Here is a 17,592-nt window from a genome sequence, read left to right as displayed (position 1 = left end):
TTATCTATAATAAGCATGCTACTGAAAATACTTGTAAAATAAATCACTTCCAATATCCGAGATACTTACTACTCTGAAAGCTGAAAATTGAAAATATCAATACAGAATCCTTTTAACACGCAATCGCTGTCAAGAGGGATTTTTAACAATCATTTTACATATACTGTAATGGTAACAAAATAATTTTAGAGTTCACTGAAACAGAAAGTCATGTTTTACTGACTTAGAATAATATGCAAGTTGGAAAGAATATTTGGATACTTTAGCTATGTGGCAATTATATCATTTTAATGTGGTAAACATCAGTTCTTCACAGCAGAGCACAGCACTGAAGAAAATCTGTGAAGTATCAAGCAACGATGCAAAAGTATGATAAAGAATATATTGCAACAATGTCTGCACATTCACACACTTTAGACCTAGAATAGATGCAGATATTTTGGCTTCACTAAAAAGCAAAAGGGTTTGTCACATTCAATGCCATGGTGAAAACACCTCTTTCCAACTCCTTTTTCACATTTGGAGTTGAATCTGAAGAACTAGGAGCATGTCATAGCCTTGTCTGGTCTTTCTTCCTCCAATTCTCACCACATCTTTCTGGTTTTATAATGTACCATTTCATCTGAACTGGGCAAAATTGTTCAGTGCCCTCAAAACAGAGCAAAGAACCATATTCAAACCATGAATTGCAGCTCTAGTTTGCAAACTGCACTTGGTTCCAATGTAACAGAAGGCCATAGTTTGATCAAGCCATGGAGGCACAGTGCATACTAGAAAAAAAAAAGTATGATACAAACCTCTCAGTGTATCTAACAGCAATAAATTCTAACAACAATAAAGATTATCTGATGACTTATATTCTTCCATATGAGCCTGATTGAATATTGAGATCTGTGCTTGAGGTACTCTTGAGGCCAGGTCACCTTCTCCATCCCACTGCCCTCAGAGAGCTATCTGATGGGAATGTGGGAGATGACTCTCTCAGATGGTACTTCCAGGTTCTAGAACTCCCTTCTTAAGAGAGGTTAGACAGGCTTCCTTCATTGTGCCATTATAGTGACATATAAGCATTTTTGACACATGATGTATGTGTTTTAAAATTGATTTTCAAATTGCTAATGAACATTTAATTATATTTCACTGTTTTATATGTTCATACTAATATGAGATTTTATCTGTATCTGTTTAAATTTCAATAAGCTGCTTTGCTTCCAAAGACTGGGGAAAAGATGGAATGTGAGTAAATAAAATCATCATGTTATTTTCCATCTAAGCACAGCTATTAGGATAATGGTGTGAGCTGGAGAGCAGCTATGAAGAATACTAAGGAACTCTCTTTTCTATAATAACTATCATATAGACAATTCACCACCATATTCAACAAGGTAATACAAAAGTCTTTGGTTACAAGTTACTATTTTAAAATTGTTTGGCAAGTATTCTATTATTAGTCAAAACTCTGTATCTGTTGAAGTACAGATTTGTCAATTCAGTTCAAAATTTCCTGAGCAAAAGGTTTATTGTGGTAGGGAAAAATTACTAAAAATCATAATAGCAAGGTCATCTTTTCTCTGTAAAGGTACACTGGTGCAGATATAATGTTACTTTGCTTCTTAATGTTACGGAAATAGCATTTCACTGCACATATCTTTCCCTTCCTGCAAACATTCAAACACAGCACTAATTTTAGAATGTCTTGGCTAGGATTCTAACTACCTTTAGCCTTGTTTACAAAGGCAAAGATGCTCTGAATCAAACATTTAAAAATCAGAGTCTGTTCCCACAGCCCTACTGTCTGAACTAATAAGAGAGAAAAAATCACTGCTCAAGACTATTCTCTCTCTCTCTCTCTCTCTCTCTATATATATATATATATATAATGATTTCTTTCTTTAATCAAGGTAAGCTTGAGTACACTGCTACCAGTTTGAACCACATTAAGAGGAAATGTAACACAGAAGTTCAATAAACAGTTCTAACTGAAGATTCAAAACAACAGATATTACTGACCCAGGTCCATCAAACCCTTTATTAGAAAACTGTTCTTAAAAACATCTCAGGAAACTTCACAAAATCATATATGAAAATGTACTTTTAAGTAATTCTTATGAAAAGATAATGTAAGTTTTTGGAAAAAAGGCTTACCATTCTGGCTTGATGTCTGTACAAGTTCGGATATAGTTCTTTGTGGTGAGGACAAATTCATTGTAAAGCACCCATTCAGGCTTGTGATCAAGAACTGTAGAAGGATGTAACTGCACTACCTGGTTGTCTTTCACTGTTAGATAGTGTCCCGTCCGTTCCAAATGTGCTACCTACATTAACAACATCCATAGTCACATTAGAAATACTATACCTAAGGTTTTTCCCATGACATTAAATTTCTCAAAACAAGTGGAAGCACCAAGATTCCACAAACGGCAGTCTCCAGAAACTCTGCATCATATTTTGACTGTGTTCCCTCGAGCCCCAACAGTGCATTAACCAGTAATCCTTAAATAGGGCAGGGAGTATTTCTAATTTCAGAATCCTTACTCAAATTGTTAATTTGGATAATTATCTTCTTAAATAATTGGAAATTTAGTTACTGCAATTCAGAGTCTACATATGCATTTTTAGGAAGGACCTGTTTTACAAAGTGGTAACAAAGAAACATTGTTAGCAAACAATGGCATCACTAGCACTAGCACAACTGTTTCAAGCCTGAATCTTACACACACACACCAGTACACTCACAAAGCTCTTGCATATACTGCTTCTTTCATTTCAAAAGAGGAAATAGGCTCCTGTATGTTAACTAATGTGTACATAGCTCTCTTTCCTCCATCAGAGCTAATAAGAGACATTTGGCTATTCGAAAGTGCTTGCTTCTAACGTCCTATAATTAAGAATAAGTAATCTGCATTTTAGTGCACTGGTTGATAGAATTGTGGGATAAAACTAATTATAAATTATCAGTTCAAAGTTATTGCCATGGTAGTTACTATAACACAAAGATTGGAATATAGAAGGCTGTGGTCAGTAATATTTGCTAATGTCTTTTCAGGTCTTTTCTTCCCACTACAAGAACTACAATCCTATAGGAGTACTTCAGCAGGGGAGGGGTTAGGAGTTCTAAGGAGGCCCACTGCATTGTGCTTTAGCTATAAAAATGTTCTATATAAGAAGGAGAAAAGTCCTGATGTTCATGCCACAGGAAAGGAGAGCTCTATTTCATGTTCAATATATCCTGCATATCATTTAATACCAGTACAGATTACTTTACCTTCTCAAAACCACAGGCATCACATTTGGTTCAATTTATGGTGGCAGTTTTTTAGAACACTCTATGCCTGATCTGTTTTTCATTAAAAAGTGTGTCCAGCAACAGCATTGTATTAATTTTATTCTGATTTTCACATTCAAAGCCTTGGACAGTTTGGGACCTGGATATATAAAAGAGCACCTTCACCCATCTGATTCTCTGTACACTAAAATGTCCTTCAGAACCTTGTGTACCAACCTGTAAAACCTGTTGAGATTACTGATCACAAGGGATCTCCCCCCCCCTTTATTATTATCATTATTTTTTTGGAGTGGCTTTTTTGGTATGCTATCCCCAGTATGCCTTTTTGGCATGGCACAAAAATCTTTAAAAATCCTTTGAAGAATTAATAAAAAGTATGACGCAATCGCTGTAAATATATTTCAGCTACTCGATAACCCTCTCAAAAATCCTACTGAAGGGACACAGAAATGGCAATTTCCATGTCTTTTACATGCACACATACCTGCATGAAGTAACCAGTAACTAAAGCCTTCCTTATATTGATGTAATAGTCCCGGCTTGTGAAGTCTGTGCTTCTACGTGGCAAATTAAATCTGTCCATGATTCGTGACAGCTGTTGGCGTACATTGTCTGCAGACATCAGGGACCTGTAGTTAATGAAGTTGTCATAACACCACTGAACCGATTCATGATCTGCAATGTTAAGAAAAAGTCATGAATCATCTAAAATGAGCATTTTACCAAATTAAAACAAGTACACAAAGAGAAACCAAATGGCCAATCTAGTGAACCATTCAAAATGCAGAATGACATTATTTTATTTAAATAGAAACTGCTATTCCCTTTTAGTTGCACTTAGGTTAATTTGGCTATGCATTCTTTACATGGACAAAGCTTTTATTGGTAGCAACAAAGACAAGGGAAACAAATGCTGAATTGTTCAGGTACTTCAGAAATTAGGTCAAGGAGGCTAGGAAAACAGGTAGCCCGCATGGGATAAAAAGTAAGCAGCAGAAAGTAATTATGAGTGAATACATACAATGAGGTCTTATTATGATTCATTTCCAAATTTTGGTCCCCACACATGAATAAATGTGCTGTTTACAGACTAGAGGATGGCTGACAGCTGCCACTTTTTGGTACAAAATAGTCTAAAGAACAATAATTCTGATCCAGTACCACACAGGTGCAGCAGCTGGGGGTTTGCAAGCACAGTCCTTTAAAAGAAGCTAGAATCGCACTGCTCAGTTGTTTGGCCAGAGAAAGCGAAAGCGAATCCACATACAATCCACTCCATCTCTGAAACAGCCAACTGATACTACTCCAGCTTCTTTTAAAGAGCTATGCACATCTGTCATTGGCCACTGGACTGACCAGGTTATTATGGAATGTGCACAAAAGATCCCACTTCTGTATGCACAGGCACAGACACCAAGTGCAGCCTGGGCAACTGATCACTGGGATTTTTCCAGTCTGGTCTTCATTCATAATCTCTCAAAGTTTTGATTAAATGTAGGAATGCACCAGTTATCAAATGCATCAGATTTTACACTGTGGATGAGAAGATCTGTACACCAGCTATGAGCTCCAGTTACATACTAAACAATCAGAAGATACCTTTTTGCTACATACAGTAAGAGCCTACTAGTTATTAAACCCCCAGCTTAATTTTACCATCTTAATTTTAAAAAAACTGTTCTCTTTCACTTATTCAGAGAATAATGTATTTTGAACCACACTGACATCTGCCAAACTATCATTTTCAATTTTTAACGTATAGATTATGCAAACAAGTATAACTGATGAGTTTAGGTTTTCATGGAAACTGTGTAATTTAGTCTTTTTACACAGGTTTCAATATTACAAATCCAGGCACTGCCTTCCCTGCAAAGGAGCCAGGGAGTCCTGCACTTGACTGAGACTAGTTTGCATTAAGTTTTTTTAAAGGCATTGTCAAATAGAGAATAAAAATTGATCTGGTTCTTTTATTGTATCTGTCATTGAGGAAAATGAAAGTCTAATGAGCCTAAAGTCTACAGATCCTTCCTCCCTATCATATAAGGACAATACACAGAATACTTAAGTCTAGGACTGTCACTTTCCCTACCTCTCTTTCCCATCAGCCTTTTTAAATGTTTGTCTGATGTAGTTTTTCAGCTAGCCTAATATAGGTCTAAAACTGTTGACATGAAAGACATTGATGGAAAATAATTACTGAAATCTAAGCTTCTTCAAAAGAAAGAAGTGCTTTTTCTCCTTTTGTCACTTCATTCTTGGTCTAACTTCTGTGACTAAACAGAGATGTCAGTAGAAGGCCAAATATATTACTGCAGACAACAATCACGAAATAAGCAAAACCCCTGTGACAAAGTTAGAGTAATTACTCTCTATCCGGTGAATTCACCTACCTATCATTACTGTCATTCAGAATAATACTGCTTTTTCAAAATCCAGTAACTTAGGCAAATTAAAGGATCTCACAGTCAGCAGTTAGACAGATTTGTGTATGCTCATTAATCTGGAATTCAGGTTCAACTTCCCTGCTGTGTCTTAACCTACTCCTTAATTTTTCCAAGTTTAGTTTGTTATGTGCCTTCAAGTCATTTCTGACACATGGCAATACAAGGCAAACCTGGGACTCAAGAGTGTGTGATTCGACCAAGGTCACCCAGTGGGTTTCCATGGCTGAGCAAGGGAATCAAACCTTGCTCTTCAAAGTTTTAGTCCAACACTCAAACCACTACACAATGCTGGTTTACAGTTTTTAAAAATAGTCCAAGCAAAAATTCCAGTTCATGACCAATTCATTTTCTCCCCACTATTAAATTATTTTAAGTAATGGAGATTGACAGATGTTATACTGACACAACATTCTGCATGGCACTTCAGTCCAGCAATAAATAGAAAATACATCAAAGTTTCCTTTTTAGATACTGTTAGAGGTCCACAAATTTTCCTTGGCCTTCACACACAACTAAGCACTATTTTCTTCTCTTTATATGTAAAGTGTAATCCCACGATGGCCCAAAACAGATGAGCCAAACAGAGAAGCTTCCGGCTGCTTCAGAGGCATGGCGTCTTTATGATGCATGCCCCCAATGTAGCTGGAAGTTGCTCCGAAGCTTCACCAAGGTGGCAAGAGCTGGCACAAAAAGGAGGGGAGGAATCTCCTGCCGGCAGTCCATTTGGGACTGTGGCAACAGCCTAATTTGGGAGCAGGCTGTCCAGTCACCACAGTCTCAGGCAAATTGAGGCCAGAGTGGGCAGAGACTGCTCCTTCCGAGCCATCTGCTTCAGCCCAATGAACTGCAACACTATAAGCATTATCAAAACAAGTGTTAGTTTAGTAATTAAGGTATGTTGAAAACAACTCACAGACACATGAAATTATTTTTTTAAAACACTGATTTACTTTGTCACTTTGGGACATTTTCCTGCTCTCTAATTTTCAAGGCTATTTACTCCCCATCCCTTTCCTCCAAATTTCAGGCCCCATTAAGAAGGTTAAATTATTTTTAAATTAAAATGATCTCATGTAGTCTAAAACTACATGAAAAACAAATTAAGGGAAATGACCAGTGACAAGACCATAAGAGGAGCAGCAGGTAAGATAGTTGTCATACTCTTTATTGTGCTGACTCTTAGGTCAAGAATCTATTCAACCCCAATTTTGTATATTTATAGGAATAATTTGCTTTTCTGGTCATGGGCTGGAGCGAGTGTGTGTGTGCACACAGAGTTATGCCTAGCCTTTAAGTTGGCTCTGATGTGCTGAGAAGAAATTATTGCATAAAGCAGTGGTTCCCAACCTTCCTTCCGCGACCCTTTAATACAGTTCTTCATGTTGTGGTGACCCAAACCCATGAAATTATTTTCATTGCTACTTCATAACTGTAATTAAATAGGTGTTTTCAAATGGCCTTAGGTGACCCCCATGAAAGGGTCATTCAACCCCCAAAGGGGTCCCGACCCACAGGTTGGGAACCACTGGCATAAAGGGTGCAGGGTTTACAACATAAAAATATACCTGAATCTAACAAAAACATTTATGCAATAAGCATAAACCGTCCCAAAAATAACCAGTGTCACCAATATAGCACTCACAAATGCTCAAAGCACTGTACATAATACAGTATCTTCACATTTATTTTATTTTACCAATTAATGCTAAGAGCATGTGGACTGATCTGAAGCCATCTACTGAGCTCATGGCAAAGGCTACATTTAAGCCACAGACCTTTTCAATGTCTATTCCATATCTAAAGCATTAATAATAATAATAATAATAATAATAATAATAAGTTTTTATTTGTATCTTCCCGCCTCTCCCAATGGATTGAGGCGGGATCACAACAGAGTTAAAAACACTTGTAATATTACAACATTAATTACAATTAAAACCACAGCTAAAAACATAAAATATCAATCAATCAATCACGGGGTCAATCACGGGGTCAGGTGCTCTCAGTCTGTACCAATGGTCTTCATAAAAGGTCAGGAGGATATGTGCGGCAGAAGAGCTCTGTCTTTAACGCCTTCTTGAAAATCTCCAAGGATGTAACAAGGCGAGTCTCCTCTGGAAATCCATTCCATAGTCTAGGAGCAGCTATACTGAAAGCTTTTTGGGAAGTGGAAACATGTTTGGATGGAGTGTATGCTAAACTGGCTCTACATTCTCCTACAAATATTCTCTTTTTTCATAAGCCACAAAATTCTAGTAGTTCCCCCAAGGTCACTAATTGGAGTTAATACAGATTCATCAAACTGTCAACATCATGGACTAAGAAAGATATTTATATCTTAAATTTATACTCACTCTGTTTGAAAGCATGGTAGACATTCAGCAACGTCAAATGATCTCCATCTATGTGGGCAAACCTCATCTTGGCTTCATCTGCTGCTTTCTTGGCTTCCGTGGGGCGAACAAAACACTGTGGGACTAAACAAGGTTGGTATGGGCCCAACACAAACGCCCATATCGATGAGTCACGCATTCACAGATAGAAGAACAAGGCCTAGCTAGGTCAGTTCACAGAGCATAGGGCAGGGCAGGATGGCCTCCAACTGCATCTTGGACTGTCTACTACCTTGATTTGGTACATCAACACCTAACCACATCTGCAAGACAAGAGGGTTTCAAAGCTACAGAATGCCTGATTATTTTGACTAGAAGTAGGCATAAAAAAAAGTCTATTCTGAAGGCCATCAAAGTTCCCAAGTTATGTGTACTGGAAGGATCACATGACCTCAGTGCAAAAACCAAATGCTGATAGCTTAACCTAATGCAGTGGAGACAACACATTTTCAGAGAAGCAATTTACAACCAATTGCAACCTGTGGAAACATGGGTTACTCAGTAAGATGAACTCCTGTAAAACATTGTGCCAACAGCTCATCTACTGATATAAAGAAAAAGAAATTGTACTAAAGTTCTGTCATCAACAGCAGGCAATGCTATCAGCACTGGTGGACAGAAAACATACATGAATAAATATCAGTTTATATAGCAGTCCAGGGATATAGTGATAGCGGCAGTGGTGGAAGGTAGACTGCCCAGCAGCTTTATCAGATCTTAACAAGCAAATCTGAATTTAGTGGATTGAGATCATTCCTTTTCCTTAGACATCTGCCTTAATTTTAAAGGTCAAAATGAAGAACAATTAGTGACCACCATCAGTGATTTCTCTGTTTATACTACAAAAACACTCCATAATGTAGCCCTTTTGATGTGTTACTGCTAGTTTATCAGCTTTATAACATAGCTTTTGCACATCAAGAAAGAGCAAACTCTTTCTCCTATAGACTATGTGCAAAAGTAATATTCCACTTAAAACATGTACGTAGCTTTTAAGTGAAATCAATGACACGGGATAATGAAAGAACAGGATGAATGTCCATCTGCTCCTTGAACTCCATGATATTTTTACTTTGGTCTTGACCAAAGCTCACAAAACTACCAAGATTGTTGTTGTTGTTTTAGGTCACACATATGAAAAAGCAGTATTTTAGTTTTCTAACAGTACAGACACTGCGGAAAGATTGAGAACAAATACAGAAATTGACTAGTGTGCATAAGTGCAATATGCTAACAGCAATACTGCAAGAGCCTTACTGTTTCCAATGCATATCTAACAAAAATTAAGAATGCAAAGTCCAAAAGAAGAGTTGCTACAAAACCAAGTATAATCCAACATTCAGAATAAAACTGTTGTGGGTCTAACCCTATACCCAGTGATTGAAGAGTAAGGCCCAATGTACTCAATGGAACTTATTTCCAAGTAGACACAAGCAGATATATAGGATTGCATTCTATACTTGTAAGATAGCTCCCATATGCATTTTGTTAAATGTTTACTGGTTCTGTTGGTGACACTTTGTGAATAGCAACAGGATTTAAAATAACCGTGCCTTAATTGCATCCAAAACAAATTCCTTTCAAATTGTGTCTTCCTAATAAAAATGCTATACAGAACGTTGTATGTGTATTTGCAACTAAGAACAAAAATGAAGCTACCATATGTATAAATACTTTTTGAAGTATCCATATCAAAGACGGAGATGTTTAAGTAAAACATCTTCTTCTAAAATATTTACAAATCCGGTAAAAAAAAAAAAGCATATACAGTTCGTAGTATGAGATTGGATCAAGTAGTCTGGTTTGAAGAAAATGCATGACATAAAAAGGCAGGCATCAACCTACCACCACCTCCGCAAATAAGGCTACAATTTACATGAAATAATTAGATACTGCCCTGCCCATCTGCTCTGAGTCTGAACTGTCAAATCTCTGCAATAAACATTGTAGCTTGTTTTTAGAAAAACACTGTTATAATATCATAATATAGCAACAGCTTGTCTTGCCCCAAAACCTTTTCAACCTATAATCTATGTGAACTTGCCCATTTCAGCCAAAACCACTTACAATTTGGTAAGCAGTAATGACTCCATAATGTAAATGAATAGTTGACATCTTCTTAATTGCAGAATACATGTAGAAGTTGCTAAGTAAATGGGAGAGGGGTTAAGCATATGCATGCATATGCAAGCCCCCTTTGCTTGTACAAGTACTATGCAGGTTTTGTTCCACACTAACAAAAAAGGTAAATACCCCCAAATGCTAGTTCTTTCAAGCCCATCTGGGCTTGAATTTATAAAAAGGGAGCTTCCATGTGTCAAACCACTTCTGAAACAGTGAACTTCAAAGGCTGTTCCAATTTTAAACACTTCCATTGGGTGTGTCCAAGCCTTTGGATCCTCGCAGGTAACTCTCTGGATCCAAAATCTAGTAACAAAGGCTGCTATTTAGATAAGTTCTCTTTATCATGTCTGCATTTTCCACTTTTCAGGAAAAAAATGATGTACTGATATTAAGTAGCTGCTTCTCCCTCTAGCATTCCCTTAAACAGTGGACATTTGGGAAGTTTATATAATAGACTTGCAAGGATTCTCCTAAGGGCAATTGGAATTTTAGTTATGTAACTGGCACACACAAGTTAGAGGATCAACAGATAAAGTGGAGGATCATTATTGCTGCTCACTTTGTAAGGAAAAAAATGAGCGTATGTGCAATTTGTAAAAGATAGAAGTGTATTGCTATGATCTGTAATCCTTAACAGATCGGATTTTTTTTCTGCCATGAGATGAGTTAAATCACCATTTCACACACAATGACTTCTTTAGCTTCAGTGTTGATTTCATTTACAGATTTTACTCCATTATGAATCATTCTATACAGTGATTTTGAAAGGCACAATTCAAACTTTTTAAAAGTTATAAGTCCTGTTGCAGGAATAGTAATATAAGCTTCCCCTAACTGGAGATCTGTGTTTTGATTGGCATCTCTGTCCCTGCTATTACCTGACAGCATGGCAGTTATAGACAGAATCTCATTAGAACAGTTGTAGTCGCAACTTGCAATAACCATTTTAGCCAGCTGTGGATCAAGTGGAAATTCTGCCATCATGGATCCCAATTCAGTCAAGTCTCCATCATCATTTAAAGCAGCTAGGTAATTCAAAAGCTCTAGGGCTCTCATCAGGGTTTCTGGTGCTGCAAAAAATAATAATAATCCCCAAACATCACATATTAAGGCTGCCTTCTGGAAACAAAATTACCACACACATGTATATGCAATCTCATTTTTCATTCTATAGCTGATCAAATTGTGAACATAAGCTGCTATCAAACTAAGTTACTGAAATCTGGCTACCATGAATCAAACATAACTCTGGGGTTGGCTTTGGGTACTATTCAGCTATTGAAATTTTGCTACAGGTTTTGCTGATTGGCAGACTTCCTTCATGCCACTTTGTATCTTTATAAATAAGAATATTTATTACACTATTCTTGCTAATTCCCATTCTTTCATTTTCATTCTATTATTCTATTATCATGTCAACACTTAAATCCATAAAACACATTAAACCCATTCAAAGGCAAAATACCTATAGTAAAATATCCTACAACACAGAATGTGTACTAACTTTCAACCAAATTGTTGAAATTCAAAGTATCCCATGCCACTTATTCTACAGTTTATAACCAACTCACTTTTCTCACATTTTATATGCTATATTTATAGTGCCAATTTCAGTAGAAAGGCAGTGAAGAGATAAACCTAGTTCTGTGTGTCTCACAGAAATAATAATCATGGCTTCAAATTCATCTTTCCTGTTTAGCTGATAGCCCATTATCAATCTTGTCAGTCTTTGATGTCATGGATGCAGGGGTACACTCAACAGTTCAAAGGATCCTAGTGTCTACCTTCAAAATGTCTGCCATTTTGTGCCTTTTGGTTTAAAGTACTCAACCACAGAGAACAGTCGCCCATTGTACTAATCTTTTAATTCTTCCCAACCCAACCTGCTCTGAAATATGGTTTTGTAACTATGTCAGATTTCAACATATTTCCTAGACTTTTAAAAAATAAAATCAGGTGTAACAACTGAGAAAGAGAGAGATATAAAAGAGTATAACCTGCGAATAGCATGAAAGAAAGTAATTGAACATGAAGACCTAACAGACTGTATATTATACAATTATATCTAAAGGTATTAGAAACTGTTTCTACACATTACACATGATGTTAAACAAAAAGATAACAAAAGCAGTTGTTCAGTTATATAAATTTGCTATACCGCTTTGGTGTAACAAATATATTCACATTATATTGAGTCTCCAAGTGAAAACAAAACAAAACCCAGAAGCATGACTTTAGGATTTTAAGATGTACCTGGTGGATCCATAAAATCAAAGTGAACCAAATCATCTATGCCAAGTTTCTTCAGCTGTAATACGACAGAACCCAAGTTGGACCTCAGAATCTCAGGATACGTATTGTCCTAGAAAAGAAAGATTTTATGTTTCCTTCACTTTAGTATTAACTACATAATTTTTCCTAATCTACTCTGCTCAAAAAAGTAACAGGGAGATTTCCTGTACTACTAGCACACAAAGATACAGTCATAATAAGACACATCAACAGTTATGTATGTGGGGTTCCTATATCATGTCATCAGAAGCCAAGATACAACTCAACTGCAAATCTATGCACAATTGCATATATTCACGTTCATTTATTCACTGGGATTTTTCAATTTATTTTTGATTTATTTGGAGGGTGAAGAGCATCTAAGGGCACAGATTTAATTTCTCACATTGTACTTGAGGACAGCCTGTTGTAAGATGACAACATAACACACCTTATAACTACACAAAACTAAAAAAAATTATGCAAAATAATCCAAAAGGAAGAAAAACCTTATTTCGATTTATGTTGGTTTGTTTTTTTGATTACAAACACAGTACTCATTAGTTTTTCCCTTTAAAATTCTCAATGGGGATTTCATATAGTAATGAAATTCCATCTCAACATTAGGAGGAACTTCTTGACAGTAAGAGCTGTTTGAAAGTGGAACACACTCCCTTAGGTGGAGTCTCCTTTGGAGGTTTTTAAGCAAAAGTTAAATTGGGAATACTTTGTGTATTTCTGCATGGCAGGGGTTGGACTCAATAGCCCTTGTGGTCTGTTCCAACTCTTATAAAATCTTTCCTTATGCAGAGGGGAATTATTTTAATTCCAGAATAAATCTACCACCAAATTTGGATCAGACATAGGACAAAGCCCTTTCCTGTATGTCCAACAAGCAGGCTTCTGCAAACAGGGGTATCATCTCTAAAGGGTGTCTTGTGTCAAGACTGCTGATACATTCACAACAGTCTTGTAAACCTTACTTAATTCCCAAAGAAATGTTATATCAAAAATTCATATATACAAACTTAGGGCCCGTACAGACAGGCCAAAATAAAGCTGCTTCGGGTCACTTTGGAGGTATGCTGTTTAAATGACACACACATTTTAAGAGGCCAGAAGCTGCTACAAAGCTGCGTTCCAGTCTTTAGGACTGGAGCGTGGCTTTGGCACAGCTTCTGGCCTCTTAGGATGCATGCATCATTTAAGCAGCTTACCTCCAAAGTGACTCGAAGCAGCTTTATTTTGGCCTGTCTGTATCGGCTCATAGTAAGATCAAGAACAAGGAAAACTTGCACAAGTACAATTATCCAAGAAATCCAAGCCCTACAGGAGGGGGGAAATATATAAACTCAACAACTTTTCACAACCAAGGTGGTCTAATAAGAAAAGGGCTAAATTCAATGTAACGCTGATACAAGTCATGGGCCTTCCCTCAACTCCATCTGAGGAGCTAGATGAGAACTGGCTTTGAGGGGTTTCATAGCCCTCTGGACCAGGTGAGGAGAAACCTGCAGTGAGAACAAGAGACTGCAGCCCTCAAACTGGATTCCACTGGATCCAGTCCATTATTCTCTTCTAGTAGGTCTTATATCTCCCAGTGACAAAAGGGAAAAATATTATAAGCTTTGAAGCAGTTTTTTTATAGCCTGCATAAAACTAGTGTGATAAACTGCCTTGAATTAAATCCCGCAAACTGCATATTACATACCTGCATCTCAGTTTTGTAAGCCTTCTCTGTATATAATCGAAAACATTTGCCTGGTCTAGTACGACCAGCACGGCCAGCTCTCTGCTGGGCAGAAGCTTTACTTATTGCAGTTACCAAGAGAGATTCCACTCTTATCCGAGGATTGTATACCTGTTTAACAGAAGAGTCAAATACAGAAAGAATCACTTCAAACGGGTATAACAATCGCAGGTTTCTCTATAAAAAATTGTGTTATGTTTTCAACACTTTTGCAAGTTATGAAAATTTCATATGAATTTTAAAGCTTTTAATGACTACTGAAAAACAAATATGGTACTACTTGTTGCTAGAAGAACTTGAAATACAGTATTGGCTTTCACATTTGAAAAACACCTTATTTTATTAATGTGCTTGGCATCTTCCCGCTTAAACTCCCTCCCACCCTGCCTTTTTACCATCTGATACCATTACATTTAAAAAAAATTCCAATAGTTACCCATATAATTTCTGCTAAAGTTACTTTTCATACAAACTACAACAATACTGGGCTAAGACTATAAGATCAGCTATGATTCTGTTAATGAGGAAAGCAGGCAGCCTTAACATAAAGTATGCCCCATGTTTATAAAACATGATTTACTGTAAATTTCATCCACACAAATAACAAATAGACTTTGTTGATGTCTAAAACAAAGCCAGACAACAAACCTTTTATAGTTTTTACAAATATTTGAGTATTTTAATATCACCCCATATTTCATTAATCCTATGAGTATATAAGTTGAAATGCATTTCAAAATTTATTCCTAGAGTATGGCAAACAATAGCTTTTTTAAAAAAACAAGGCATGAAGCCAAGCCATATTTAACTATCAACTAGAGTTACATAATTAGTAATAGAACTGGATGAGCAAGTTGGCACCACAACCACTTCTAGAGAAAATATTTCATGAAACTATGCTCAAACAGGAAATATCCCATGCAGGTCTTCTGCTCACCAAACACCTTGTGCTAAAAATGCAAAATCAGTTAAAGCAAAATCCAGAAAACATTATTTCATAATACAGACAGAATAGGAAGTCAGGTACAGGGGTCATTCTGTAGTATTTCCAATTTAATTTCTGGGATTGGGGAGACATCATATGTATTTACCTTTTGTTTAGCAAATCCAGGATCAATGACAAATACAACACCATCTATTGTCAATGATGTCTCAGCGATATTAGTGGATACAACAACCTGTTAAAGAATACAATAGTTTTTCTGTTGTATATGATATATATGAACAGGGCACAAGCAAAACTAATAAGCATAAGCCATTTAAGAATGCAGAGAGAATCCAGTGTTCATAAGGTCTGTTCAGCATTTAACAGGCTATTCATAGTCACTAAATGTTGTGACTAAAATAATTCAAAACTACAAGACTTATGAAAGGATATTTAGAATTCAGACACATTGCCATGTCAGTCTGGAACACTGTAGTATACAAAGGGAGCTTGTAGCATCTTTGAGACTAAAGGGCTGTACAGATCAGCCAAAGGGACCGGCATCAGGATGGAGTGGGGGCATGGAAGCCACATGCCCTGACTCCACCCCCAAGTTGTGTCATGTCACCAGCCCAACCAAATGGCAGGCAGCATGGGTATGCTCCTTTGGCTCAGCATTTATACACGCTGCACCGAAGAAATGGAGGTAAAACACTATGGTGGTGGCAAGGGCGGATTTTTGCCGGCTCAAAAGGACCTTCGCGGTACACTGCTTCGCCTCTAACTGTGTGAAAGAAATTGCACCATAAACTTTTCTAGATTTGTTCTACTTCCTCAGATGCATCTGAGTTAGTAGACCAAGTCTATAAAGGTTTATGGTACAACTTCTTTTGCAAATTTAACCTCAAACTTGTTACAATATCCCTTTGCGTAAAGGGTATCTAGTAGTTAATAAATCTTGAAGCACAGAATTTTCTAGCACTTGCCAGTTTCTCTTCTGTTGCTCTAATATCACCATAATTATAATTAAGGAATACTACAAATTTATACCTGCAAACTATTCAAGGTAATAAGCACTTTCTACCATTCAAACTTGATTTAACACCTAATTAAATCACAGTTTTAAAATTTATGGGGTTTGGTATTGTGTCAATTGTCAAGTCATAGTTATGGCCACTATTCCACTTCCAAAAACCAATGCACCATGATAATTACACAACAGAAGATAGAAAACAAAATCACACAATCAGCAATACATTATGACTTGCCCACTTAGTTTTCTGTTTCTCTTTTTTTAAAATACTTATTAACATTTATTTGTATAAAAAATGTATATGGAAAACTACATCTACACACTACAAAACTAACTACACAAACACAGTCAGCAAAATAACACTAACAAAATAAAGAAAAGGGAGGGGGGTACATGTGACTTTCAACTTGCTAGATAATGGTTTTAGCTATCAAATTATTCTACTTCCTCTAAACATATATATACAGGATACGTTTCCCCTCAATATTTTCTCATAAAATCAATTATCAGTTTCTACTCTTTTAAAAACTATCAACAGACCTCTCTCACTAATCAAAATTATCAATTTATCCATTTCAGCAAGGTCATACAATTTTATCAACCATTCTTTTTGTGATGGAATATCTACATCCTTTCATTTCTGCACATAAAGTATTCTCATGGCTATGACCATATAGTGGTTGATTCCTCCATGTTTCTTCTCCATCTGTTCATCCACCAACCCCAGAACACAAAGCCCACTTAGTATTGTGAAGCTACAGTTAGGGTTTAGTTGAAGACTCCAGTTACTGTGATATCTAAACTGATCCTACACAAATTAAGAAAATGTCTTCAGATTACTTTTTCAACAATCTTGAAACAGTTGAAAACATCACTGGAATATGCTAATATGAGTGGAATTATACTCATAATCACTCTTATTGTAGTAGGCATCTCCATCCCTACTGAGAACTATTTTCCAACCAACTAAACATTTAAACCTGAATAACAGTCCTTGAAGGTAGGCAGTTCAGATTTGGACACCAACGTTTAATATGGTTCATTCTTCCTGAGAAATAGCAGAAATGGCCGAATGCTAAAATTGCTTATTTAAGTATCAAGAGAAACTCACTGAGCTTCTTCTCTCAAGGTTCTGTTTAAATTATTTTAAACGTTCCAGTTTATAACACAAAGGCAATACTTGAACTATGAAGCTAATTTTAATTAATAGTTGAAAAGTAAGCTCATGAATTTACTTTTAAAATCAAATGATTTCTTCCATGTTACAAGGCAAACCCAAATGTCTTAGGGCTCATACAGACAGGCCAAAATAAAGCCGCTTCAAGTCACTTTGGAGGTATGTTGTATAAATGATGCATGCGTCTGA

The 17,592-nt window shown here is 36.5% G+C and overlaps 1 protein-coding gene across 1 annotated transcript in view; it reads right to left on the bottom strand.

Annotated features, from left to right (window-relative positions):
- Positions 1-17,592, bottom strand: part of DHX15 (DEAH-box helicase 15) — a 29,060-nt gene that overhangs the window by 715 nt on the left and 10,753 nt on the right. Inside the window, exons 5-11 of the mRNA XM_042469637.1 lie at positions 15,360-15,446; positions 14,230-14,379; positions 12,501-12,609; positions 11,126-11,317; positions 8,085-8,207; positions 3,771-3,961; positions 2,146-2,315 (exon numbers count right to left, since the gene is read on the bottom strand). Coding sequence (XP_042325571.1) covers positions 2,146-2,315; positions 3,771-3,961; positions 8,085-8,207; positions 11,126-11,317; positions 12,501-12,609; positions 14,230-14,379; positions 15,360-15,446 — 1,022 coding nt within the window. The remainder of the gene's footprint in view (positions 1-2,145; positions 2,316-3,770; positions 3,962-8,084; positions 8,208-11,125; positions 11,318-12,500; positions 12,610-14,229; positions 14,380-15,359; positions 15,447-17,592) is intronic.

Source organism: Sceloporus undulatus, chromosome 5, assembly GCF_019175285.1.
Source record: "Sceloporus undulatus isolate JIND9_A2432 ecotype Alabama chromosome 5, SceUnd_v1.1, whole genome shotgun sequence".
In the NCBI taxonomy this organism is placed as follows: Eukaryota; Metazoa; Chordata; class Lepidosauria; order Squamata; family Phrynosomatidae; genus Sceloporus; species Sceloporus undulatus.
This window is presented reverse-complemented; position numbering and strand designations above follow the sequence as displayed.